General features: G+C 36.2%; 1 protein-coding gene and 1 pseudogene across 14 annotated transcripts in view; both read left to right on the top strand.

Moving 5' to 3' along the window:
- PPP1R9A (protein phosphatase 1 regulatory subunit 9A) overlaps window positions 1-27,039 on the top strand; it is a 383,463-nt gene that overhangs the window by 339,891 nt on the left and 16,533 nt on the right. For 6 of the 14 annotated variants that reach the window (XM_055347426.1, XM_055347425.1, XM_055347422.1 and 3 more), the window contains 4 exons: window positions 15,707-15,864; window positions 16,364-16,664; window positions 21,067-21,154; window positions 21,253-21,336. In XM_055347426.1, coding sequence (XP_055203401.1) covers window positions 15,707-15,864; window positions 16,364-16,664; window positions 21,067-21,154; window positions 21,253-21,336 — 631 coding nt within the window. The remainder of the gene's footprint in view (window positions 1-15,706; window positions 15,865-16,363; window positions 16,665-21,066; window positions 21,155-21,252; window positions 21,337-27,039) is intronic. The other 8 variants (XM_055347427.1, XM_055347430.1, XM_055347429.1 and 5 more) reach the window with 2 other exon arrangements.
- Window positions 23,756-23,850, top strand: LOC115935516 (uncharacterized; annotated as a pseudogene).

Raw genomic sequence — 27,039 nt, 5'->3', positions numbered from 1 at the left:
ATATCAGAAGGCAGACTGCTGCTTTCAGCACTTGAGATTCATGTAGTTAACGAAGTCCATATAGTTTTGTGTTTTTACCATGGTGTACTGTGTATACCTCTTAGGTCTTTCATGTCAAAGACCAAATAAGACCAAAACACTGGAAATATTTGGTATTATAAATGATTATCTTCGTTCATACACCAACCATAAATAAATTACTTATGTTCTTACACACACAACATTCTTAGATTGCACGTGTATGAACATGAATGACTTTTAATATCTGTGGTATATTTGCAAATTAGAAAACACATAATAATTATAAAGATAAATACACAGGAATGTGTGGCTTCATCTTTTTAAATATATACATAGTAGTCCCTGGAAAATGAAAATAAAAGAATGTGGTGCAGCAGAGTTGTCATGACAGGACTGACAACTCAGAGGCAACACTTTGACGTGCAGTAAAACCCTGTTATAATGGGCTTTTTAGTTTTTTCATGATCTTTCTCACATATTAAACTGTCTCCAGTGAAGTTTTCCTGATAAGCAAGTGTTTATATCCTATCATGAACTTTTAGAACTAAACTCTTAGCCATTAAAAATGGAAAGTATTAGAAATCTTCATTTAAAGTTAAAATGATATCTGGATATTTGAATCCATTCACTGGGTTTATATCCTTCTAATGGGTTTCCCCTAAATAGGATGTAATTTATAAATAGTGCCTCTTAGGCAGCTGAAAGAGGAGGATTTAGCATTAGCATTACCACTAAGTGAGGAGCTGTGTGACTTCAGGAAGAGTATTTAGCTTCTCTGGGTTGATATTACTGTGCATATTATTTTAAAAGTAGTATTTCCTTCTTCACCACTTTAAGGCCTGTTTTGAGACTATATGGTTTAGTCTTTGAAGCCAAAAAAGTAATTTATTTGAGCTCTTATGGAATTATAATTTTTATACCTGGAACACTATAAGATTGATATCTAAAGAAAAACATCAGGAATCAAACCACATTTTTTACCTTTTTGAATATTTTAATTTTTAAAAAATTATAGTTTATATATAATAAATACATATTCCTGCTGTGGCATACTCAAAGTATGAGCAGTATCTAGTAGCTTTTCATTTCTATTCATTTCTTTCAGTTTAGAAATCTGTATCTTGTCAAACATATAATTAATGGTGTTTATTAAATTATATGACTACAGAAGATCAACACACTATACTATTAACATGCTGATTTGGATCAAAACCTTACATTTCATCTGAACCCTTTTTCTATTCTACACCCTCCATTTTGCCACATAATTATCAGTTTCCCTAGCAACACTGTCGGTTCACAGTGAGATGTGGAGACTACTAATTCTTACTGAAACCAATCCATGCTTGTGCAGTAGAGGTAGAATCAGTCATCTTAGGCATTAGTAGCATACATATCAAGTGCTCTTCCTGTTTTGCTGTGAGGACAGTCAGTGATAAATCTCTTTGAATTTCAGTTGCTTGATCACATAAACTAAAATGGCTTGGTCAGTAGCTAGATAGGAATGCTCTGGAAAGCACTTTTCGAAATTGATCTCTTGCTTCTGTTGCTAGGGAATGCTGAAATACTAGAGGTTTAGAAAGGAAAGTAAGGCTGCAGACCTAACATAGGCCATTCCCCATTTAAAAATCCACCACCAACGTTTTGTACCAGGAGAGGTATAGCACTTCCGGTAGTTCCCAAAGTTCCTAGATGCAAGTGTTATCCTCCCGACCTTCTACCGACTGTCCAATTCTGATTTGCTTTTCAGGCACTGGAGTGGTAGGATGAGTGGTTTAGCATGTTTTTAGGCATTGAGGTAGCTCATGAAGCAAAAGAATGATCAAGTGTAGGTCAATGAAAATGGTCAGAATGAAATAGTAAAAGGAAGGGAAGGCAAGCTAAGGAGGAAGAAAGGAAGAGCCTCTGAGCAGCCGTTTCTTCATGTGTACTCATGCTCATCCAAAATGATGTGACTCTCAATATTGAATTATAAATTTTTGAGGAGTAAAACCTTTTTCCAAACCATACAGAAATTTAGCACAAATTTAAAATTACGTTTGACCACCATTTGTATGTTTCTCACTAAAACCTAAGCCAACTCAAGTATTATTAAAATTTTGATAACAATCATCAGTATAAATTTGTTATTTAATATATTGTAACACTTTTTTCTTATCATGATTACCTAAAGCAGATGTAACAAATGTTTTTCCACCAAGAGCCATAACAGACCCCAAATCCATTCTAGTTTATATCAATGTGCTGGTAAAGTATTTTCCTTGTGTTCTAGGAAAGGAAAAATGATAATTATGCCCTGCTGCTATGTTTCATGCTTGTCATTTCTTAGTGCCTAAATAATGCCAGGATTAGGATAAAAACAGAGAATAGGTATGTTAGAGTGATCTTGGTAGGCTAAAAGCTTGTAATATTAGTTTTATTGGATTTCCTAGAAAAGTCACAGAAGCAATACATTCTGAGCTTCTAGATATTCCAGGATCCTTATGTTGATACCATTTGCAGCTTCAAATATTTTGAAGGCTGGTTTGCTAAAGGATTGTGCATATCCCATAGAGATACTGAAAGAAAGACTAGGGCCAATAGGTGGAAGTTACCTATGAAGGCATATTTCTGACTATTCTACCGTGAGAGATCAGGAGTAAGTGTGATATCATTTAAAAAATTATTTTGAACACCGAAAACCTGCTTCCAGGCAGGCCTTAGGTGGTACACTGACTTATAAGAGAAAGTGGCTACTAGGCAGAAAGAAAGTTCTAGGTCCTGCCGATTATACTGCAAGCTATATGATTTGTGGGATCAAGAATGAAAGAGGAAAAGTTTGGTAGGAGACAAATAAATAGAATTTAAGGCACTATGTAAGCATCTCAAAAGATGAGAGGAAATTCAAAGAAGAGAAAATTGAATAACATTAGCATAATTTTTTTTCTGATTCATGGTCTTTATGTTGAAAAGGTAGAGCCATTTGAAATGGTATAGTGTGTTCTTGGAGTAGAAGTGGGCTTTGACTGCAGAAGGGTTTGTACATTATCTTGTAAGCATTGTGACCCATTCACAGTTTTGAAGCATAACAGGAACTTAGTCACTTGTAGGTTTGTAAATGTAATTCAAGGATTTCTGTGAAGTTTGAATATTGCTACCAAGTGCTGCTTCATTTCATTCCCACCTACCTACTCAGTGAGTGGACCACCAGTTAGGTAATACTGCATGTTATCTTCCCAAAAGTGTGAACAAGGAGGGTTATATAAGGCATTTTATACTTTGTTCCCTTAGTTACTTACTGTTCCTTAGCTCTAATGAGAACTGAGCAAGAAAAAAATATACTCCAGCCTGAGTGATAGAGCAAGATCCTGTCTCAAAAAAAAAAAAGTGTCATTGAAAGCTATTAAATATCCTGTTAATATTAGCAACCTGAATCCAGAAATGTAATTAAAATATATATGACTAACTTGAGTTTATGTAAACAACACAAAATTGTTTTAACATTAGAAAACCTACTCATATAATTAACACATTAACTAGAGGAAAAATACATATGATTATTTCAATGGATGAAGACAAACATTTAATGAAGTTTAATACCTTTTCAAGTTTAAAAGTTTTATCAAACTAAAAATATGGAGGAACTTCCATAACTTGATATTGTGAGGCTAACAAAAGTCTCTGTCACACATTATATGAAGTGGAAAAATGTTATACTCCAAGAATTTCCTTTAAAATTAAGAATGCTTTTAATATTTCTTCACTAAGTGTATTACTACTGCTTCTATTCAGTGTTGTTCTAGAGGTCCTAGTAAGTACTACCAGATAAGCAAAAGAAATCAAAAATTTAAGGAATGAAAATAATCAAAATTTTCATTATTCACTGATAATAAAATTGAATACATTAAAAAACTCGAGTCTTCTGATTATTAGATGTTATAAGAATTAACAGGGTAGATGGATTTAAGAAGCATCAGACATCAATCATTTCCAACAAACAAAATGTAATTTTCTAAAATATGCCATAAAAATAGCAAAAACTATGTATAAGGTAGTCGGTGATGAATTTAACAAAAGATCTCAAGACCCATGGAAAGACATGAAAGAAGACTTACATAAATTGAAAGAGAAAGGAAGCCTCAATATTATAAAAATGCTTTTTATGCAAAATTAATCTATATATCCCATGCAGTTTTAATTAGAATTCAAACAGGGCTTTTAACTTCTTTAGAATTTGGTAAGTTGTTTCTAAAATATATATGGATGAATTGCTTGGCCCAGAATAGGGCCAGGTTCTCCTAAGGAAGAACAAGGTGAGGAACTTGTTCTTCTAGATACTGAGATTCATTATGAAGTAAAAGTGATTAAGACCATGTGGTATAGTCCCAGCAATTGTCAGGTGGTCTAATATGCAGAATACAGAGTCCAGAAGCAGACTGACACATTTATGTCAGTTTGAGAATAATACAGAGCAGACACTGCAGTTCTGTGGGTAAAGGATGGACTAATAAATGGTGCTAGGAAAATTGACCATCCATATGGAAAAAATGAATTGGATTCTACCTCACATTATTCATGAAATAAGTTCCAAATGGATTACAGTCTCAAATTTGAAAGACGATACTTAACACTCTTAGAAGAAAATGTAGGATTTCATATGATTTCTTTTTTTTTATTATTATACTTTAAGTTTTAGGGTACATGTGCACAATGTGCAGGTTTGTTACATATGTATACATGTGCCATGTTGGTGTGCTGCACCCATTAACTCGTCATTTAACATTAGGTATATCTCCTAATGCTATCCCTCCCTGCTCCCCCCACCCCACAATAGGCCCCTATGTGTGATGTTCCCCTTCCTGTGTCCATGTGTTCTCACTGTTCAATTCTCACCTATGAGTGAGAACATGCGGTGTTTGGTTTTTTGTCCTTGCCATAGTTTGCTGAGAATGATGGTTTCCGGCTTCATCCATGTCCTTACAAAGGACATGAACTCATCATTTTTTGTGGCTGTATAGTATTCCATGGTGTATATGTGCCACATTTTCTTAATCCAGTCTATCATTGTTGGACATTTGGGTTGGTTCCAAGTCTTTGCTATTGTGAATAGTGCTGCAATAAACATATGTGTGCACGTGTCTTTATAGCAGCATGATTTATAATCCTTTGGGTATATACCCAGTAATGGGATGGCTGGGTCAAATGGTATTTCTAGTTCTAGATCCCTGAGGAATCACCACACTGACTTCCACAATGGTTGAACTAGTTTACAGTCCCACCAACAATGTAAAAGTGTTCCTATTTCTCCACATCCTCTCCAGCACCTGTTGTTTCCTGACTTTTTAATGATCACCATTCTAACTGGTATGAGATGGTACCTCATTGTGGTTTTGATTTGCATTTCTCTGATGGCCAGTGATGATGAGCATTTTTTCATGTGTTTTTTGGCTGCATAAATGTCTTCTTTTGAGAAGTGTCTGTTCATATCCTTCGCCCACTTTTTGATGAGGTTGTTTGTTTTTTTCTTGTAAATTTGTTTGAGTTCTTTGTAGATTCTGGATATTAGCCCTTTGTCAGATGAGTAGATTGCAAAAATTTTCTCCCATTCTGTAGGTTGCCTGTTCACAAAAATTCCAAATCGTAAAAAGGTTGGATGAATTTGACCACAGTAATATTAAGAAAATCTGATCATTAAAAGACATTATAAAGTACATGGAAAGAGAAACCGAAAGTTGAAGAGGGTATTTGTAGCACGTATAACTAAGAAAAAAATATTGTTGTCCACAATAAATTAAGAACTCACATAAATCATAAGAAAAACACAACCAACATAGTAGAAAAATGGGCAAAATGCATAAGAAGTTCACAAAAGCAGGAACCTAAACATTAGTAAACATAGACATTCAACTTCACTAGCAAAAATCAAACAATTGGCAAAGATAAAGTGTCACAGTAAAATGTGATAGCCAGCACATGGAAAAACAGGAAAATTCATAAAACTGTTTCATTAAAATAATTTGGCATTATCCATTAAAATAGAAGATGTGAAAATCCTATGGCCCGACAAATTTACTTCGATGTGTATATGTATCCTCCAGAAACTCTTGTCAGTGTATACCAAAAGGCATATTCAAAAACATTCCATGTAGCATTGTTTGTATAGCTGCAGTAAAAAGTTAATTAATTTTAGTTACACCTTTCAACATAATGTTAAACAAACCAGCTAACTAAAAAACAATTTGCAGAATATTATATACAATTCACTACCATGCATCTGAAGTTTAAAAGCAAGAAAGACTAATCAATATATTCTTTAGGGATAAATTTATGGAATAACTAGAAGAAAATACAGGGGTTACAACTAGAAATAGAGAACAGAGAGGGCTTCAAAAGTAATAATTTTATAGTTTAGGCTTGATGGAGGTACATGGTTGTCTTTTTTTTTTCTTTCTTCATATGACTTACATATATGGTATACATTTTTATATAAATGTTTTAGACTAGAAACTTTAAAATAATTAAAAGGTAAGAATAAGAAAACCACAAAAGATTTTTTAAGCTAAAAAATATATATTAGTTTAAGGTTTAGTAAGAAAATAAAAAAGGATAGCATCAGCCAGACATTTATATCCATAAGGGTGTTCCTAAGGTCATTGGACTCCTCCAAGAAATCATTTCCTTTGTCCTTTTTGCCTTTCTCTTGAGCCCTCAAAATCAGCAGCTCTTTTCAGATACCTGTGGGTTTGAGGCCAGGCCAGACCCCTACCACCATATCTGATTTATTTCCTGATAGAGTTTGAGAGTACATTAAGCATTCTCTTTTAGCATTGGAACCTAGAATTTTAAAATAAGGTTAAAGGCATGATTAAAGCCAGAATTTATTAAATGGAAAGTCATTAAAAGAAAAGTGAATGCTTGCACTGCATTATCAGGAGAGTCTCATACAAGAGCATTAGATACAGAGCAATGAGGTAATTATTTCATGCTGTCACACTGTTTAGTTCTAAATTGGAGCCTAGGGAATTCTAGAGTAGATTCAGCCTTTTTAAAAATATATATATATATATTATGCATACAGATATAATGTGGTAAACTTTCACAATTTTCATTTTTCCTGAAAACTTATTTTCAATTTTGTTTAATCCCCAATAAATAATTTTGACTGTGAAATATTGAATTGCACTAATAATTAAAGGGTGAACATTCCTGGTAAATCACTATGGGAAATTTTAATGAACAAGCCAAGTGAATGAGAAATCAATATTTATTGATTATTTTCTGGTGTATCATTAAGGCCAAAATCTGTCCTCTTACTTAAAAAGAAAAGCACCTAAATTGCCTGTCTAGTTTTGTGCAAGTTTTGAATCTGACTACTTGTAAACTATTAAAACTTTTGTTGCCAAATCAATGAGACATTCTAAAGAAGGTATTCAGTTGCAAATTGACAGCTCTGCTTCATTCATATTTCTCACTGCATCTTCATAAGTTCGTAGAATCCACCAGACCCTTCAGTCATACTGAGTTATAAAATAGTACTGGGAGATATCTAGGCCAGGCACGGTGGCTCATGCCTGTCTTCCCAGCACTTTGGGAGGCCAAGGCGGGTGGATCACCTGAGGTCAGGAGTTCAAGACCAGCCTGGCCAACATGGGGAAACCCTGTCTCTACTAAAAATACAAAAATTAGCTGGGCCTGGTGGTGGGCACCTGTAATCCCATCTACTCGGGAGGCTGAGATGGGAGAATCACCTGAACCCGGGAGGCGGAGGTTGCAGTGAGCCAAGATAGTGCCCCTACACTCCAGCCTGGGACAGAGCAAGACTCTGACTCAAAAAAAAAAAAAAAAAAAAAAAAGTTGCTTCAAGAGGAAACACAATGTTACTTTGTCAGAATGAGCTTTAACTTAGTAATTTTCTGTTCATTTTAGGAAAAGTGGGCTACTTTGTTTTGGCTTTTGAATTTTACTTGCTTTTAATAGAACAAGATACATTATGATCTTTTATAAGTAAAGATCATTTTAACCCAAATGTGAGTAATTTCTTTTCAAGGAAACTTCAGAAGACTACTGTATTCCAAATTATTTCTTATATTGATATATGGTCTGATTCACCATGATATATACATGATATTATGGTCTGGTTCACCTGGTTCACCATGAAATTCTAATTATAGATTAAATAATAACCATATAGCTATGCTAAGATAAAATTGACTAGGCTAGGATATCAGGGTAGAGGGATCTAAAAGTATGAAGGAGAAGATGCTACCCAGTGTGGTTTGTATATGACGTGTTGCCCGGGGCTCCTACATTGTTTTCAAGGTGGGTCACAGTGTTCATGTAAGATATCTAATAGCCAAGAGGGAAACATGACCAGTCACAGAGGTTGAAACATCTGTAAAGTTAAAACTGAACAGATGAACAGTTATTTAGTACCAGAAAATTCTGCTCTGTGTATGGTTCTGAAAATTGTGCCAACCATATTATTTCAGTAATTAGAGTATCAGGTCCATCAGGTTATGACTGAGTTCCTTTAAGTAGACATGAAATAATTCTGTTTTAATACTATACAGTAATCATGTCTAAGACCTATAAGGAATAAATCCACTTACAAGGAAACTAAAGAAACATTAGAACATAGGTATACCAAAAAACACTGTTGCTTGTGAGTTTTTGATGACACTAAGGGTTTTTTTTTTTGAACATTGAAAAAGTCATTCAGGTATTAATTTTTGGTTTTAAGTTAATGTTTGATTTACTCAAGTGACATTATCAAAAAGCTAATTCTTTAAATTTTTTAATTTGTTGAAAGTCACTGTTGAGGGATTTTTATTATTTAGTTTATTTACAAACTTTATTACAAACTATTTCCAAGCTTAACTAATGAAACACCTATAAAAATTTAATGATACATTTACAAATTTGATATATTCCATTTTCTATTTAAGTACTATTAAGTACTATTACTAGGAGACTGACAGTCTTTGCAAGTACTTAAAAAATTCTTACACATCTATTATATTACACTTCCAAGGATTGTGAACCTTCGGTTTTCTTACATTTTCTAATGCTTTACATAACAAAATCTTCCCATGATTGAAAGATGCTTTCCTTTTTAGGGAAATAACTATCATCTCAGGTAACTGAGTTTACTTTCTATAAGAGGCCTACAATCTGAATTCTTCCTGTACTAATCAAGGATGCTATTGTATCACAATATGTAATGGGAGGGTGTCTACTTAGCATGCTTGGGGTTACCTAATATCCATAGATTTTGATTGAGAAACTGATTAGATTCTTGTAGGCAACCCTGAGTGAAAACACAGAATCTTGCTTATTGTTGCCATGTCAAAGACACTACAATATCAATGTCAAGAAAAAGACATTCACATATCCTAGCTCCCATGACCCAGCTTATCCACATGATGTCATAGTTCTACTCATAGATGCCTGCAGTCCCCAACCAGTTTGTCATTTGATTACATTTTTGTATTTCCCTGGCTTTTAGGTTATGCAGATCTCTTTTCCATCAGAATCTAAAGACATCTGACACTGAAAGAACCCTGAGATATTTAAATGCCTTTCCCTGTGGTCTAAATCTAAATTCCATATCCTTTCATAGTCTAGAATCAAGCAACTCTTACAAGTGTTTCAAATGATATTTGATAGCAGTTAGGACATTTCCTATAGTTTTTTCTGACTGGTAGTCACTGCCTTTCCAGGTAGTCTAGCGGTATTACTGAAGAGTTGTTTCTGAGATATGGATAACAGAATTTAAGCCTCTCTGCCCACTGAGAACAGGAGTGTAGGCTGATCATAAACTGAAGAAGGGTATATTAGATATCAGATTGCACCAGAGAAGCACTACACTAACAAATAACCAACTTACATTTTGAAGGCTATACAGATAGTTTTGAGATTGCATGTATTGACAAAAAAACTGAAAAAGGAATTTCTTAATATTCTTTCAACGATTAGCAAATTAAATGTATAGCTCATACAACAAAAGTTCAGACCTAGTTAGAAGATTAGAAAATAGCAATAATATTCTGCTTGTTCTGGAACTGTTGAAAGATACCCTTCCTCCATGACCGTGTCTAATTCAATACATCTTCCCCATACAATACTAAAATGAAGTAATAACTGAAAGCTAAGCCATAGACCTTAGGCCAAATTATTTAGCAGTTAGTAAGGTAGCAAGTCAGGCAGACAATCACCACAGATGTAATGAAAGAGCAGCCTTCTCTAATGGGGAAGACTGATAGTCATGCAGATTTTGACAAAGTTCCCTGGGCTTATATCAACATGTGGAGATACTGAGTCCTAGGACACCAGATCTAATTAAATTAAAATAGAATTAAGGTGCCTTTAAGAGAAAATATACTAAATATATGTTTTTCTCTATTTTTATTAATTTTAACTACGCAAGTAATACATAAATGTAAACAATTACGTAATACAAAATATAATACCAAATTTTTAAGCATTGCAAATAAGATTAAAGTACCCTTTGACCAACATCTCCTAATCTAATACCTTCTTTGTAAGTAACCACTATATCAGTAGGAAGTATATCTTTCCAGTTTGTTGTTGTTGTTTTGAGACGGAGTCTTGCTCTGTCACCCATGCTGGAGTGCAGTGGCCCGATCTCGGCTCACTGCAACCTGCCTCCTGAGTTCAAGTGATTCTCCTGCCTCGGCTTCCTGAGTAGGTGGGATTACAGGTGCACGCCATCACAACTGGCTAATTTTTGTATTTTTAGTAGAGACAGGGTTTCACCACGTTGTTGAACTCCTGACCTCACGATCTGCCCACCTCGGCCTCCCAAAGTGCTGAGATTACAGGCATGGCATGAGCCACTGTACCCGGCCTCTTTCCAGTTTTTCTATGCAACTATATGCGTATGTTTACCACTAGAAAATGTATTTTGTGGTAATGTTTTCTAAATATTTTAAATGAGTGTACATGTTATTCTGCAACTTGCTTTACCCACTTAACATCTTGCTAATCTCTTTATAAAGATATTTATTGAGTGCTTATTACGTACCACTCTTCTAAGCACTTTTATATCTATTAATGCATATATAATCTTCATAGCAATACAGTTATTATGTTTTGTTATCATGATTGTTTTGCAATCGAGGATCCTGAGGGACAGAGGTTAAATAAATTGCCCAATTTAATGGGACAGCCGCTTGTTCTGAATTCTATTCAAGGAACAACTCCAGGTCTACTCTCATGGTAAGTGTTTTACACTGCCTCTCTGAGGTACATAAACTTAGCTCCTGAAGGCAATTATCTATTAGCCCAAACCCCAGCGGGCCCACCTTTTATGAACTTGCAGTGGCTGCAAATGATATGCAGATACTGTTCAAGTTTTAAAATGCCACCAAGTGCCTCATGATGCTCAGCACCTCCGTTGGTAACAGCACAGGCGAGGCAGTGTGATGGCATGAGGTATGGCTGTTTCTGAGTGGGTTAGTGCGCGTAACTGTGCGGAGCAGACCCCATTGTTATGCTGCTCCATTCCCCTAGTTCCCTCGCTGCCTGTATCTGATCTGTGGGCAGCATTCCACTTACGTCAAAAATAACGTCAATCTAGTGAAAAAAACTGTATGACTCACAGTATTACTGTAGGGAACTGGTCTCTGTGTAATATGATATATAGCATCCTAATTTCATAGAGCATTTTTCATAACAGCTGCTAAAATCATCAAATCCATTAAATTCTTTTAAAGGATCCAATTTGTAGCAGTATTGAAAATAGTCTTAAAATGCAGGTATAGAGGTGGAGTCTCTCTCACTCAAAACTGCTCTGTCGTTAGCTACTTCATATCTTCTGTGTATTTATCTGTCTGTATTTATTGATTCACCTCAGTCTTCTCCTGTTCTGTATTTCTAGCTGCATTGAGTCAGAGGTAGGCTATTTCAGAGACTGGAGGGTCTGAGAAAAATGGAAGATAAGAAAGCAGAGGAGGAAAAGGAAATTTTCCTCTGACCCTTATGGACAACAGAACAAGGCACACTGGAGAAACGAGGAAAAGAAAGAACTGAGGTCTTGGGCTTATGAAAGCAGTGTAATATTATTGACTAAAATATCTGTAGAGAACAAATGACAATGAGAGAAATGGCCACTTAAGCCTTTACATCTAGCAGCACATAACTTAGAAACACTGAGCCAGTTGGATTTCCCCTGCCACACTGCCATCCACAAAACTGACAGCTATTTTTCTTTGTAAGAATTTTATTCTTGGATATATGTAAAGCCAAAAAAAAATCCCTCAGTGTTGGGGGTTTTTGTTTCCTCTGATGCTATATGCTTCTGCAAGTTTGCAAAGTTAGCCCTTGACATGTACTTTTGTTGGGAACATAAAGTAAGACCAAAAAGAGGACTCAAAGAAGGCAGAAGAATGTGAAGTTTACTTCCAGACTTGAGATTGACCTTCCAGAAGGAGAATAGGCTTCTGAAGCCTGAGCTCTGTTCACTCTCTGTCACAGATTAACTGTGTAGTGCAAGTTAATACACAAATTGACCTTCTTTAAGCCTCAGTTTTCTTATATGAGAAATAAGCTGAGACCAGAATCCCAAGGTTATTTGGAGTTGTAATATTAGGATTTTTATATTACATGATGGAAAAAGATAGCATATGATGGTCAGTCACCCTTCTAGTTACCCAGCAGCATAAATCTTATACACATTTTCCTTCCGTGTACACACGTGTCCTCTAATACTATTAAGGGAGACATATTGCATGTAGTGTCTTTGGTAGGTGCTTCTTGTGGACAGTATTCCTTCCAGCTTCCTTCTGGTGTAAATGCTGTTAAGGCGAAAGTTTTCAACTCCATCCTATTTTTCTGGTTCTTTTAAAAAATTATTTTTAGAATGGAATATAAATTACTGATTTGTAATCCATGAATCACTGCAATAAAGTAGCTCTGTGATATTTGCTTTCAGACCTTCAAAAATTGTTAACTGCATACAATGTGTTGTTGGCCACTTAGGTACTGGATATAAGGCACAACTTTTTAGATTCCAGCTAACAGCATCATAAATAGATATAATTTTATGTGTGTGCTCAAGCAGTTTGCACCTAGTCAGCTAATGGTAAAGCAGATACACCAGATTGCCATTTTTGGGTTGTCTGACACAAGCACCAGACAAATTATTGAATAGTAATAGAGCCAGGAGTCCCAGAGTAAATTTTCTGCACTATTAAAACCTGCTAATAAGTAGTTCTGATTTTCTCTCACTTATATTTGTTCAGCTCCCATTGATGGAGTACCTATTGTAGTCCTGGATATTGGGTTCCATACCAGATCCTCAGGGCCAGCATTCTACTGCAAAAGGAACCATGTTTACAAAAGTGGAGTGAGATTCTTCCTTGGGTCTTTTTGTCACTTAGTAGCCAAAGCTGTTATTAAACCAACCAGACCAAAATAAAAAATCATCCAGGAAGTAATTTATTCTATACTTTTCAACATGTCATCCTTTTTTTTTTATCATGTTATCTAACATATAGGGAAGATTAATTATAATATTTTAGATGGAGCCTATTGGAGAAATGAGTTTCCTAGACTAGTCACGTCATATATGATTTTATAACCCAAAACACCAAACTCTAATGGCATTAAAATCTTGCAATGGGAGGTTTATCAACACTAGCTAAATCATAGTGGATAGCCTACTAGCCTGGAAATCAAGACACTAGAGTAATCATGGTAGCGCATTAATTAGTTATGTAAATGAGGGCATGCTACTCAAGTTCTCTGAGCTTCAGGAGAGAAAAAAATACTTGATTGGTATCTCATGGGGCTGTTGTAAGGAACAAATGAGATAGAGTATGTGGCATGATTTGTATTATAGAGCATACAATCCAAATATGAGCTAGATAAGGCATAAAACGTGCATGTACTACATACAGTGTTTCTAATTATATTATAGCTTTCATCTATGTGGTGTTCCACATTTTATATTTAAACAAGAGCTTATAAGATTGACTCTCTCCCAGTTATCACAACTAATGAACTCTTAGTGGGCAGCTACAAATATAGATTTTATCGGAAGGAGGAAATTAAAGTGATCAAGGAATTATTTTTTCTCCCCTGACATGTAAAAAGTAAAGAGACTGCTAATTAGAAAATATTTAGCTGTTCTTTATAAGTACCTGAATGGTCTGAATTTTCTGAGTATTCATTCTTCATTCAGATGTAGGAAATGAAAAGTCAAAACCTTCTCTAAATATTGTCATTCAATGGATGTATCTCCTGGGCAAAAATGTAGTTAATTTTGTTTGTTAGAGCCATATACTAAGTGCTAGGTTTCATAGGCAAGAGGCACAAACTGAGGTGCTTCCTTGCTTTGGTTTTGTAGTATAGCATATTTAGAGCACATCTAGAATAATGCTGTAAAAAGGAATTGCCTGAGCTAATAATATTATAAGAAATTGTTTATTCTGTTAATACAAGTACATAATTTTCTGCAACTCAGTTATTTGCACTCAATTATTAATTCCTTGAACATGACTTCAGCTAATGACTGCCACTCTGAAGAGATAAAATAGGATTAATGATCAAACTCCTTTATTTCTAAGGAGTGATTACATATGCAAATGAAAGGAGTAGTAGCATTTCAAATAAGTTCCACCAGAGAGTACTTTTCCTTAACCAATATCCAGGTATGTTAATGGGTACCTTTCCTTTAGAATGTTAACTTTGGGGTCCTAACTTAAAATCTAGGTAGCAAAATTAAAGGTGGTAAGAGCCAGGCTAAAGAGGACTAATTGAATTCTCTCTGTGGCCTTTGCTGTTAATAGTTCATTTTCTTTGTGTCCCACTTTACTCTCTTTTTCTTTTAGCCTTTTTATTTAAAGACTTAAGTATTTACCCTTCGAAAATCAGCGTCATTTCTGGTGGGGAGAGAAGGTATTCACAGAGATGAGTCAGAGGCACATACAAATAACTTGTAATACAAAGTTAGATGTTAATGAAAGAAAAGGAAATGTTTATCCTACTCCATCCACAATACTAGTAAACTAAGTACTTACGATTTTTTAACTGTTTGTTTCTTCATTTGTGTAGCCAGACCTTGTTTCGTTTCCCCAGCTATCGTCAATTTGCTGATTAGGTAAATTCCTCACTGGTCTTTCTACAGGTTTCAAAAAGGAACAAGGTAGAGTTTCAGAAACTGTTTTGGGTTGAAAATTATATATTAAAATGAAAATGATATAGTACCTGAAGACTACTAGTAAATTTTGCTACAGTAAATTTATCATAGTTACCTTCTGTTGCCTGTAGTTGAACTGGAAACCTGACTTTGTAGGTTTTTTGTCCTTGGTTTCTAAGATCTGTCAACTTTTGATATACCTTCCTCTATATCTTTGGTCATTTAACTTCCCAACATGCATACACATAAATAGTAAATACAAATTAGTGATTTTTATAATTATACTGCAGGAAGGTTGTATGCTTTTCGGATGTTGGATTTTTATAGCGCCTTCATCATCTTTAGTGTTGGTTTCTTCCTTTGACTTTGTATATTTCTCCTAAGCCCCACTGATTTCTTGGTTATTTCTTGGTTACAGGCTGTCATGGTGGTCACCTGATCCTTACCTGATGTTACTGGTTACCTTGAGATTTTATCAGTGTCTGTGGTCTCTTCATCAGTTCTCTCCAAAGGTTTCTCTCACTGATTATCTTTCAATATTCTTAGACTTGAATGAAGCAGTCCCAGAGACAGAGCGCCTGGATTCAAAAGCACTGAAAACTCGAGCCCAGCTCTCTGTGAAGAACAGACGCCAGAGACCCTCTAGGACAAGACTGTATGATAGTGTTAGTTCCACAGATGGGGAGGACAGTCTAGAGAGAAAGGTGAGCACCCTTGACCGTTTTCTGATTTGTACTGTTGAAGTATATCATTGTTCCTACAGCTTATTGAAGATTATGATTTTTCTGCAAACAGAGTCTATGTCCTAGTTGGTAAGCAGCTAGAATAGTTCACGTCTTTGTCTCCTGAATTCTTTATATTGTTGTAATTCAAAATATTTTGTCTGTTCATTCAGTGAACTAACCAAGAGCGTTATCCGTATTGTCATATTTCATGATGGTGCTTTTGATATTCAGCTATTGGTTTTACTTAGTGGGAAATAATGAACGTACAAGTAATTATTTCTGTAGGTCTTAGGTATATGTATTAGTAACGATGTTAATATGGTGAATTGGTATGAACCATGCATTCTCATCTGTAAATCAACAAAAACTGGTTTTCATGGGGATTCAGTAATAAAAGGTTGGTCTTATCTCAAAGTAAGTATTGCATAGAACTGATACTCAGTGGCATAACCTTCCTTATAATCTCTTATACCAACAGCCATCAAACAGTTTCTATAACCACATGCATATTACCAAATTACTTCCACCTAAGGGTTTGAGAACGTCTTCTCCAGAATCAGATTCTGGTGTTCCACCCCTCACCCCGGTGGATAGCAATGTGCCCTTCTCGTCTGACCACATAGCTGAATTTCAAGAAGAACCACTGGACCCAGAAATGGGGCCTCTCTCCTCTGTGTGGGGAGACACTTCACTGTTTTCTACTTCAAAGTCTGATCATGATGTGGAAGAATCTCCTTGCCATCACCAAACCACCAACAAGAAAATATTACAAGAAAAAGGTATTGTTAATTTCTTTTTCTGACTTCATAACACCTCAGCTTGTACAGTATAAAAATGACTTTTTCTCATAATCATAAGTCATTTGTTTTCTCATAGCTAATAATTAATATTAATTTCTTTTTATATTATAGAATAAGAGAAACAACCCCTCCATGTATTTTACTTTAATTTAGTTTTATCTTTTCCTATCTGGTTCAGTATTTTTATCTCTTCAGCTCTCTATAAGTTTACTACTCAAGGGAGTTCTTCAGGGGAGTGGGGCAGCCCAGAGTTTCGACAAACACTAACACAGTCATAAAGAAAAAAACACTACATAGTCATATAGAAAAATATAGAGCGATTTTGTAGAATAGCAGCCCAGAGTTTCAGTAAACACTAACGTAGTCATATAGGAAAAAAAGACGAAGATCAAAGTAACACAGGCATATAATTGATACTTAATAATGTTCTTGGATGAATTGCTAATATACCTCTCCACGTAACCAGTGCAGATCTTCTAGAAGAGGGATAATCAACCAAATGTAGTCTCCACCTGCTTTTGTAAATGAAGTCTTATGGGAGTACAGTCACACTTTTTTACTTAGACACTATCTATTTTCATGCTACAGTAGCAGTGTTGAGTCGTTGTGACAGAGACTATGTATCTCACAAACCTAAAATATTTTACTCTGTGGCCCCTGAAAGGTAAAGAAAGCTTCCTGATGCCTGGTCTAGAAGTATATTTTCTTATACTCAAAATTGCTGGATAAACTCTGAAAATGGCTTCATCATTGGTTGCCATTTATCTAGAATTTTTAAAAAGTGTTATACCTTTACTTTTGGTCTATCAAGTTACCACAAAGATGATTAATTACAGCCATGTTTGATTGCAGGCTTGAGGATAAGGCTCTGGTTACCCTAACAGGAGTTGGCGATTTTCTGAATTGCGTCAATACCACATTTACAAATCATTTTTTTTTCATATCTGAGGGACATCAGTGGAAATTGGGATGGAAAAGTCCCATTATAACTGGCTAAATGATAAGCATCTAACGGAATATCAAATTAGAGGAAGTAAAAGATTTTTTTCTAGAGATTTGTAAAACAGGTTATATGCCAGTAGAAGGCATGAAAATATTTTCCTCGTTCCTGTTATGTAAACAACCTAATACTAAAGTTTTGGTCCTGAAGCTTACATAGCACTGGGCCTTTGTTCAGTCAAGTTTAAATAAAGTAAATTGAACACTATCAATTTTCTACTCACAATTACTAGAGATTATTATTCTAATTTTTTGCGTGGTTAATAACACATTATTTGACCCAGAAGATGTGTTCAAAAATATTCATTGAATTAATGTCTAGTAAATAGAAACTGGCTTTTTTAAAGATTTACAGGATTTATTGCTTATTAAAAGCATTGGGCCTCTGCAAGTATAGATAGAGTACAATTATATCAACGCTCAGAAGAGAGAGAGGTTGCATCCAGCTGAGGTCGGTAAACAAAACCTATCCAAGGAAGTACAATTAGAATAGCCGTCAAAGCACTTAAGGGAAAAAAAGGGTAGGTAAGGAGGGAATAGAGGGTAAAGTGATGTCATTAACAGAAACAGGCACATATCATATGATTTAAAGGTACAGGGCTATCCCAGCCTGGCTGAAGCAGTTTGCTTATGCAGGATGGAGTAGTTACACACAAAAGTGAGCCGGTAGGTTAAGTATATAGCTTTAGAAGTTAAACATCTTAGATAACTTGCCATATTACTAGGAAACCACAAGAAGTTTGACCAGAGGAATAAAAAGGAAAAGACACCACCAGGTATGGAGAAGCTGAGTTAGGAGACCTTATGAGGTGGTGCCCTCTAAAGAGGAGCAGTAGACAATGACAGGAAAGAATGATTCAAGGACCCTTGAGACATACCTTGACTAGGTAACAGGTAAGAAAGTGAGGCAAAACTATCATGGGCTTCACACCTCAGAACATATGGTCTTGTCATTAACAGAAAATAGGAAATCAGGAACATGATGGGGGAAATAGGATTAACTCATTTTTTTAACAGAGGAGGTCATGAGCGCAAGAGAGAGGTCAGGGCTGCCAGGTAGATTTGGGAGTCCCCATTATAAAGGAAGAGATAGTCAAGTATCTTATTACAGTGAGATTAAGGAGATGCAGTCCAGTACAAGACCTTAGGATTTGGCCATCAGGAGATCATTTATTATTTGAAAATGAAAACCAGGTTGCCACAGCTTAAAGTTGAGGCACCCAATCTGGGGGCTCAGATGTATAATTGGTCACAAAGGTAGTATTGGAGAGATTTTAAAAAGCCTAACAGAAGTCTTACGTAGAGCTAAATAAACAAAATGTATGTTTCTTTTTTCCTGAAATCATACCAATCTAATGTTGGATTTTATGCAGACTAGAAGTTCTAGTGTGCATTAAAGATGGATTTAATCGATTTTAAATGGGAAAGTACATTATTCCTTATTCTTAACCTCTTCAGCCCTATGGAAGCATTCATTTCAGTGTTCCTGGGAACACACTTTGGCAAATGTGTGAGATAAAGATGTAAGGTTGCCTAGCACCAAGCTCTGTGATAGGCAGAATCAGGCTTTTAGTCGCGAGATGTCCAAATAACTGCAACACTCATGGGTTACAGAGTGTTTTCGTGTACATTGCCTCAGCTGGTCTTCTCAGCACTCATTGTAACATCTCCCAGCTACCTCTCATTCAGGAAATAATTAGGCAGTCTCCTTTTAACTTTGCATAGTCCTAGCCATTAAGAGTTGCTTTAGGATTGATCTGGAAGAATTTGGCACTTTCTTTTCTTCAGCTTCTATTAAGAAAATTTAAATCCTGCTTTTAAAAATAAAATCCATTAGTAAAATCACCTTAGAGGTGTTTGTGCCATGTCTATGTCTATGGATTTTTTTATGTGATTGTGTCACATCTGTGACAATTCAGTTACCCAAAGAGTAATGATGCAAATATGCATAATAAATATTTGAGGCTTGAAGTGGATTTTTGACACAGACATGTTTCTGACTCTTGTATTTCATTATGTACATTTCAGTGAGTTGCTTATTGTAATCTAAGTATCATTAACTAAAAATATGAAAAGCTCATTGCTAAAAACACTTGGAGTATTTGTCAGTGTCCTGTGCTGCTTGAGAGCTTTGAACCTAGACTGCTATCCATGAACTGTGTGTGTACTTCATGTTTTTTAAAGGTGTATGTCTATGTGTGTTTAGAAATTTCTCTTGAAGTAAACAAAAATCATGAGCAACATTAACCTGCAAAGTTAATTGAACACTTTTTTAAGAGGGCCGTTCTCTTTGCTTCCATACTAGAAAGTTCCTAGAAATTTAAAACACATTTTAAAAGAGACAGAAAAACAGATACCAAAAAAGAACTGGGGAGGAAGAGTTTCACACATAAAAAACATCAAATTTAAAACAGCATTTGTTGATCATCTGAGCTAATTGGATATGCTGAAACATGATGCCGATCAGTACCCTCTGCTGAGTAGTTTGGGTAGAGCCATACGAGTTGTCTACCCTGTCCGAGATGGAACAAGTGCCACCAGTGGAATTGGTTCCCACCTTGACATTGAACTCCATTTGCAAAGCCTGTCTTCCTATTGGCTTTTGGTATCATTTCGAGGGTCCCCATTCCCCAGCAGCTGCTACCTTTGAGAGTCCTAGAGGCAAAGATCAGTCTGCTCTGAACACTGAGGAGATTTTGGCATCTTCCACATTAAGGGGAACCAGCCAAGTTGTGCTGTAACCTAACTATTAAGAAGGCCCTTTCAAAGATATAAATGTTTTGTAGCTGAGCCCCTGTTTAAGGAGTCTCCCCCATGTCCTCCCCTCCTCTGTTCCAGGACTGGCCACAGGCCATTAGCAAAGGAGAGCCAGAGAAGAAAACTTTGACTCTGACTTTCCCCCTAAATCTCCCAGACTCTCAGAGGTGATATTCTGCGCTGGGCTTTGGAGATATGGGAGAAGTGGGCTATGTTCCTGTTAGAAGGCACTACAACCCCAAGGCAAGAAAGGAATGGAGGACAGAGCCCAGGCACTTGAAGCCAAGAATTTGGAGCCAGAGAAGGAACAAAAGTCATGTTGGTCCCTACTTCGAATGCAGAGGATGATTTGAGAGTATTTATTCTCCCTTGTTCATTCCTATGCAGTTGAAGCTAAAACTCTTTGTGATGAATGTTGAGCCTCTGTCCTATAGAGGACCTCCCCTGCTTAACTGAGAGTTCCTCAATGTAACTGTGTCTCCTAGGTCGTATAAGAAGGCATTGATTATTTATTTTACAATTAGGAATTTAGGCAAAGCCCTTAGATTCAGAGATGCATTGACTTTTGAATTGTGACTTTAAAAATAATAATAATTGATCTTTTTCACAAATGTGTATATCCTAGATGATGCCAAAGATCCCAAATCACTAAGGGCATCCAGTTCATTGGCGGTGCAAGGAGGAAAAATTAAGCGGAAGTTTGTGGATCTGGGGTAAGCACTTCGTGATGTAAAAAGAAAGCCCTCTGTAAAAGGAGGATTGAAAGAGAAAATTTCAGCTTCCCCTTTCTGACTGTGTACTATCATTATAGGGCGCCTTTGCGAAGGAATTCCAACAAGGGAAAGAAGTGGAAAGAAAAAGAAAAAGAAGCCAGTAGGTTTTCTGCAGGTAGCAGGTACGGTTGTGTGATTAAGAACACGTGTATTTCTGTACCTAAACTTTCTGGCCCCCTCTTCTTCTACTGTTAACCAAAATCAGTGGTCAGTATCTTTGAGCTAAAGTGATATGCCAAGAATTGAGATGGAAGAAAAATTGCACAATTAGTTTATATTGGTCTTACTCCAATTATAGCCTCCATCTAGCTTTGGGCATATCCATTGGTTCTTAATTGCAGAATTATGGCCACATGAACCATTTCAATAAGTGTTTATCTAAATTCAGCACAAATATATCTATGTGATACTTCAGAAATATCAAATATATTTATGTGATACTTCAGATTTTTTGCCTGGCTACCCACAATGCTAGTGCATTGTATTAAGTCTAAAAGGATAATCGTTTTGCATTTAAGTACCTTGTTGACATTCAAGATTGTCTTGTCCACATGTATGTAGGAGTGACCACCATCTTTTGCTGCACTTGGCTATTTAATTGATTTTGTGGGCACTGTCAACTATGCTTAGTCTTCAATAAAGACCTTCCCATAAAGAGCGAGCTTTGAACAGCATGTTGTCAAATTTTCCCAGTTTTTTTCTGAGATTATATAATTTTAAGCTGAGATTTGTATAGGGAGTCAGTAAAGCATCAAGCTCTGAAGCCCAACTGCCTGGATTTGAATCATGGCTCTCCTACTTATAATTTTTAAATCTTGGGCAAGTGAGTTATCCTCTGTGCCTTCATTTCCTCATGTAAAATGAGAGTAATAACAGTACCTTTTACATAAGGTCAGTGTAAGGATTCAATGAGTTTTCATGTAAAACATTTAAAATGATACTTGGCATGTAGGAGGTATTCAAAGAATAATAAAGATAACAATTTGCTGCTATTGCCATTACTATTACCTTATTATTATTTGCAAGTTACAAAGCAGTTTTATATTTATCATTTCATTTGATCCTTGTAGGATTGAGAGGATGGCCGGGCTTGGTGGCCCACACCTGTAATCCCAGCACTTTGGGAGGCCAAGGCGGGTGGATCACCTGAGGTCAGGAGTCTGAGACCAGCCTGGCCAACATGGCGAAACCCCGTCTCTACCAAAAATACAAAAATTAGCCAGGCATGGTGGCGCACGCCTGTAATCCCAGCTACTCGGGAGGCTGAGGCAGGAGAATTGCTTGAACCTGGGAGGCGGAGGTTTGAGTGAGCCAAGATCGCACCACTGCACTCCTGGGCGATAGAGCGAGACTCCGTCTCAAAAAAAAAAAAAAAAAAAAAAAGATTGGGAGAGTAGATAATAATACCATACTTTATTGATGAAGAACTTTACCTTCATAGAATTTAATTGATTTGCGCAGGGTTATGCAGCAGGCAGTTAATGTCAACCTGGGGCTTGCTCCTCCTGTGTAGATGTTTTTCCAACATACTATGCCACCTTCAGTTACTTATGCATCTAATGATGCTTAAATTTCTTTATAAAATTTGGAAATAATCTCAATATCATAGACTAAGGAAGAAACACACTAAAAATAAAAGACTATAAAATCATGCAGGGACCACTTCTCCACTTCATAGGTTGTCCACTGCTGTTTACTTTTCTTTTTTCTCTTTTCTGACATATACCTTGGTGAGAAATTGTACCTTCTTCTTGGAATTAAAGGAGCATTAAAGGAGCATAATGGGCGGGAGATGAGGAGAGAGAATTCCCAAATTAATTATCTTTGTTAGTGTGGCTTTCCTTTATACTGTACATTGGAAAAGGGTAGAATGCTCTCATAATGAGGACAACAATCTCAGGAAAATAAAGGTAAATCTGAGGCTATATGCAACTCGAAAGTAGTTTAACTTTGTGTGGTTCGGGAGTGAGAATGGTCCACTTTGTGTGTTAAAATTAAGAATAGAAAAAAAAATCAAACATACTCAAGGAAAAAAACAAATAATGAAACCGTTTAAGGGAGAGATGCATAAATACATGATGGGAGAGAAACTCAGATACTGAAAATGACACTGTCCTTCCTTTGGTCTCTGGGCTTTGAAGACAGTCACTCCCTCTCATCTTTGAGGCACCACCTGAGAGGGATGTAAGCACCTGCAGCCAGAAAGGCGGAGGGTGTTTGATGGAATTTTGCCATAGTAGCCAGAGATGATTCACCTCCTTGTATAAATCACAAATGAAAGTCAAGCCAATCTTGATTGTGTTGGTGAGTGCCCGCCCACCTCACTATAGGCAAAACCACAGCTTGTCAAGGGCAGGTGGCCATCAGCACACTGCTTCACCACAGTCGATGCCTGCTTTGAACCCACAGCTAGACTTCTAGATTAGCTGCCTCACCACCACTGTATTTTTAAAACTCTGGAGTCCCCCTGATTCAGCAGTCAGAAATTATTGTACACATACCCACACTACAAACTAGTTTCTAATTAGAATCATGATTTTGATCTTTTGTAGTTCCTAAGTGTGATGATTGGGTGTTCACAGGCATGTGTGAGATGGCCTCCCTCAAACCTTATTATGACATTGGCATATCCAAAAAAAATAAAATCATAGTTTTATAATTATTAGTAATTATAGTAGAATTTTGGCAGGATGGAAAGGAATTCATATAATTGAAATAGAAGAACAAGGAAAGAAGAAGGACACTTTTCTCTTGCAAGAAAAAAAATTTTGAGCTGCCATAGTAATTGGTTAACACTAATAAAATCTGTTGACAGCTATATTCTTCTGTATAGATTGATAATGGGTACAGAACCTTATAAAACCTATCCCAGGAAGAACAGAATTGCTGCCCAGTAGGAGCTTAATGCAATTGAGTTGGATTCTCAGGGTCGTGAAAGTCTGTGGGCTGTAAGCACCATCAGCTGCAGGGTCGCACTATGATTGTAGTGGGCAACTGGGAATACACTCACCAACCCTGGGAGACTTCCTCAGAAAAAGGAGGGAAGGATCCTTGGACTGAGTAATGTTATCTTTTTGAAGCATTTCATGCAATTCTTATTAGGCTAAGATTCTGATAAGATCATTCATCAGCTATAACCTATGGCTGTTAGATTTTAAAGAGGCAAGACTTTCACTATTTGGTCTTGGTTTTAGTTTTTTCCTCTCTATAAAGAGTTTACCTTGTTGTGTTTCTGTGGATACATAATGACTCAGATACATGCGTGACATGAGACAACTAGAGAAAATGGATGAGGCTAATAATAATAAACAAACCCAACAAAGAAATATGACTTGGTTCCATCCCTTTTCAAATATGTGCTCAGTGGCATTGTCTTTTTGTTTGTTTGTTTGTTTGTTTGTTTGTTTGTTTGAGACAGTGTCTCACTCTGTTGCCCAGGCTGGAGTACTGTGGCAGAATCACAGCTCATTGCAGCCTTGACCTCCTGGGCTCAAGTGATCCTCTCAGCTCAGCCTTCTGAGTAGCTGGGACTACAGGTGTGTGCCACCATGTCCAGCTTAAAAAAAAAAATTGTAGAGGTGGGGTCTTGCTATGTTGCCCAGGCTGTTGTTGAACTCCTGGGCTCAAGCAGTTCTCCCACCTCAGCTTCCCAAAGTGCTGGGATTATAGGCACAAGCCACCACACCCAGCCAACATTCTGATTTTAAACAGACAGCATAGCAGATAACAAAAGCAGGAAACATTTAGTTGTCAGAGCTTGTTCACCCCTTAAAATGTATACCAAAGGGTAAAATAAAATCCTGTTCTGTATTCTAGAGTAAGTAGCCACTGATGTCAGTGGAGCATCTACTTTGGAGCTCTGTAGATAAGTTTCCAGTGTAGTCACGGAATGGAAAACTCTGTGAGATGTGTGTATCTCAGATGGGGAGATGTGTGTATCTCAGCTGGGGCTAGGTGATAGTATGTTGAGAAAATGATAAGGAAAGGAGATGGCACTCTTCTATGGAAATGAATTTGCATTCAAGTAGAAAGTGTGAACAACAGAAACAACACTGAGCTGGAATCCAAGGTAGTAGTCCTTACTTTTCCATTAGGCAAGTCTCTGAATTCCTGGGACCTTGGTTTCCTACCAGAAAATAAGTGGATTGGGCTAACACTGCATGGCTCTGACTTCCCATTCACCTCTGCGTACACTGTCCAGTATGGTTGCCTCTAGTCAGATAAGGCTAGTCTATATTGGGATATGTGTAGGAGAATAATGAATGCTGGACTCAAAGACTTAGTATGAACAAAAAGAACATAAAATATCTTCATAATTTTATAATATTGATTACATATCAAAATAATATTTTGGGTTTGGAGGGTAAATAAAATGTATTATTGTTAAAATTATTTTACCTCTTTTTTTTCCATGGTGCTACTAGAAAATTTTAGTCTACAATGTGGTTCATTTATATTTCTTTTTGGATAGTGTTGATCTGTAGGATTCCATGAAAAACAAATCTTCCTTTAATTTCTACCCCATTATTCAGTTGGTCTATGAGTGAGCACATATTCATTTATTGTTTATTTTCTTGTTTATATTCTCCTCGTTATTCCAAAATAATTTGTTTACATACAAAAGTACATATGCTACAACAATATAATTTATTAAAAAGTAAATTGAATAGGGAAAAGTTAGATTAAAAAGTAAGTAAAATTGTTACTTAAAATACAACATCTTCAATAACATCTTCATAGTAAGTATAAGAGTGACCTTCCAGTGAAAGCCAAAAACACAATGTCAGTATGGTTAAAAGCCTGGGTTGAAATCCCACCTCTGCCACTTACTTCTTGGACAGGTTTCTTAACCTTTCTGTACCTCAGTTTTCTCATCTGTGAAATGGAGACATAGACACACACACACACACCCGCCCCTCACATACCTCTTCATGTTATTAGGAGGATTAAGATGGTCACATTTAAGTACATTTCAAATCCTTAAATAAAAATGTCTATTGTTATCATTGTTTATTAAAGCAGGTTTGATGGGAAGGATACAAAATGACATTCTTCTTGCGTATTTTGCTGGCAGTCTTGTTCATCCAAGGATGACTTTTGTTATATCTTGAAGAATGAATGGGCTATATGGATTATACTTCAGGCTGTCCTTCATAGGCTATTTCTCTCAAAGAGGCTTTAGATAAATCATGGCATGACAGTGAGTTTGAAATTATATCCTATGACAAGTACCTGGAGGGTCCGCTCTGCCCCTGTTGCTGAGTAAGAGCAAAACCCCTGCTTAAGAATCATCTGAGCTGGCTGGAAACACACCTTTTAGAAGAATTGACGGAGATGAGCACATGTGTGTGAGTAGAAAAACACCCCATCTCTGCCTAAGCCTGGCCCAGTGAATGTAGTCATTTTCATGGAGACCTTTGAATAATGTCAGCTTAGCCCTAGTAGATCGGACTTATTCCCCATAACTGTCTAGCCCATTTTTAGCTGCATTTATCAATTTAATATTCAGTTTTCTTTTTAAGTACAGTATTTCAAATGCCTGAAGCCTGACAAACTTACATTCTTAACAGGCAAACACTTTTCCATACTTAAAAAAGCTCTTGAAAATCTAATAAGTTACTGTTTAACTGTAGTGACTCTAAACGTCCCAATGTAGTTATCAAAGTGCTTAATATATTGTGTGTTTGTTAAAAACTCAAATTTAAAATGAGTTTAGATCATTAAAATGAGTTTAACATTTTAAGGTGGAATCAGTGGACACATTTCTCTTTCAGATTTCTATTCATACAAATTTCCTTAAACACCTAAGCAATATATCTGTTATT

The sequence above is a fragment of the Gorilla gorilla genome, chromosome 6, assembly GCF_029281585.2.
Source record: "Gorilla gorilla gorilla isolate KB3781 chromosome 6, NHGRI_mGorGor1-v2.1_pri, whole genome shotgun sequence".
Taxonomy (NCBI): domain Eukaryota; kingdom Metazoa; phylum Chordata; class Mammalia; order Primates; family Hominidae; genus Gorilla; species Gorilla gorilla.
Note: the sequence above shows the minus strand (reverse complement) of the source record. Positions and strands in the feature narration are given on the sequence as shown.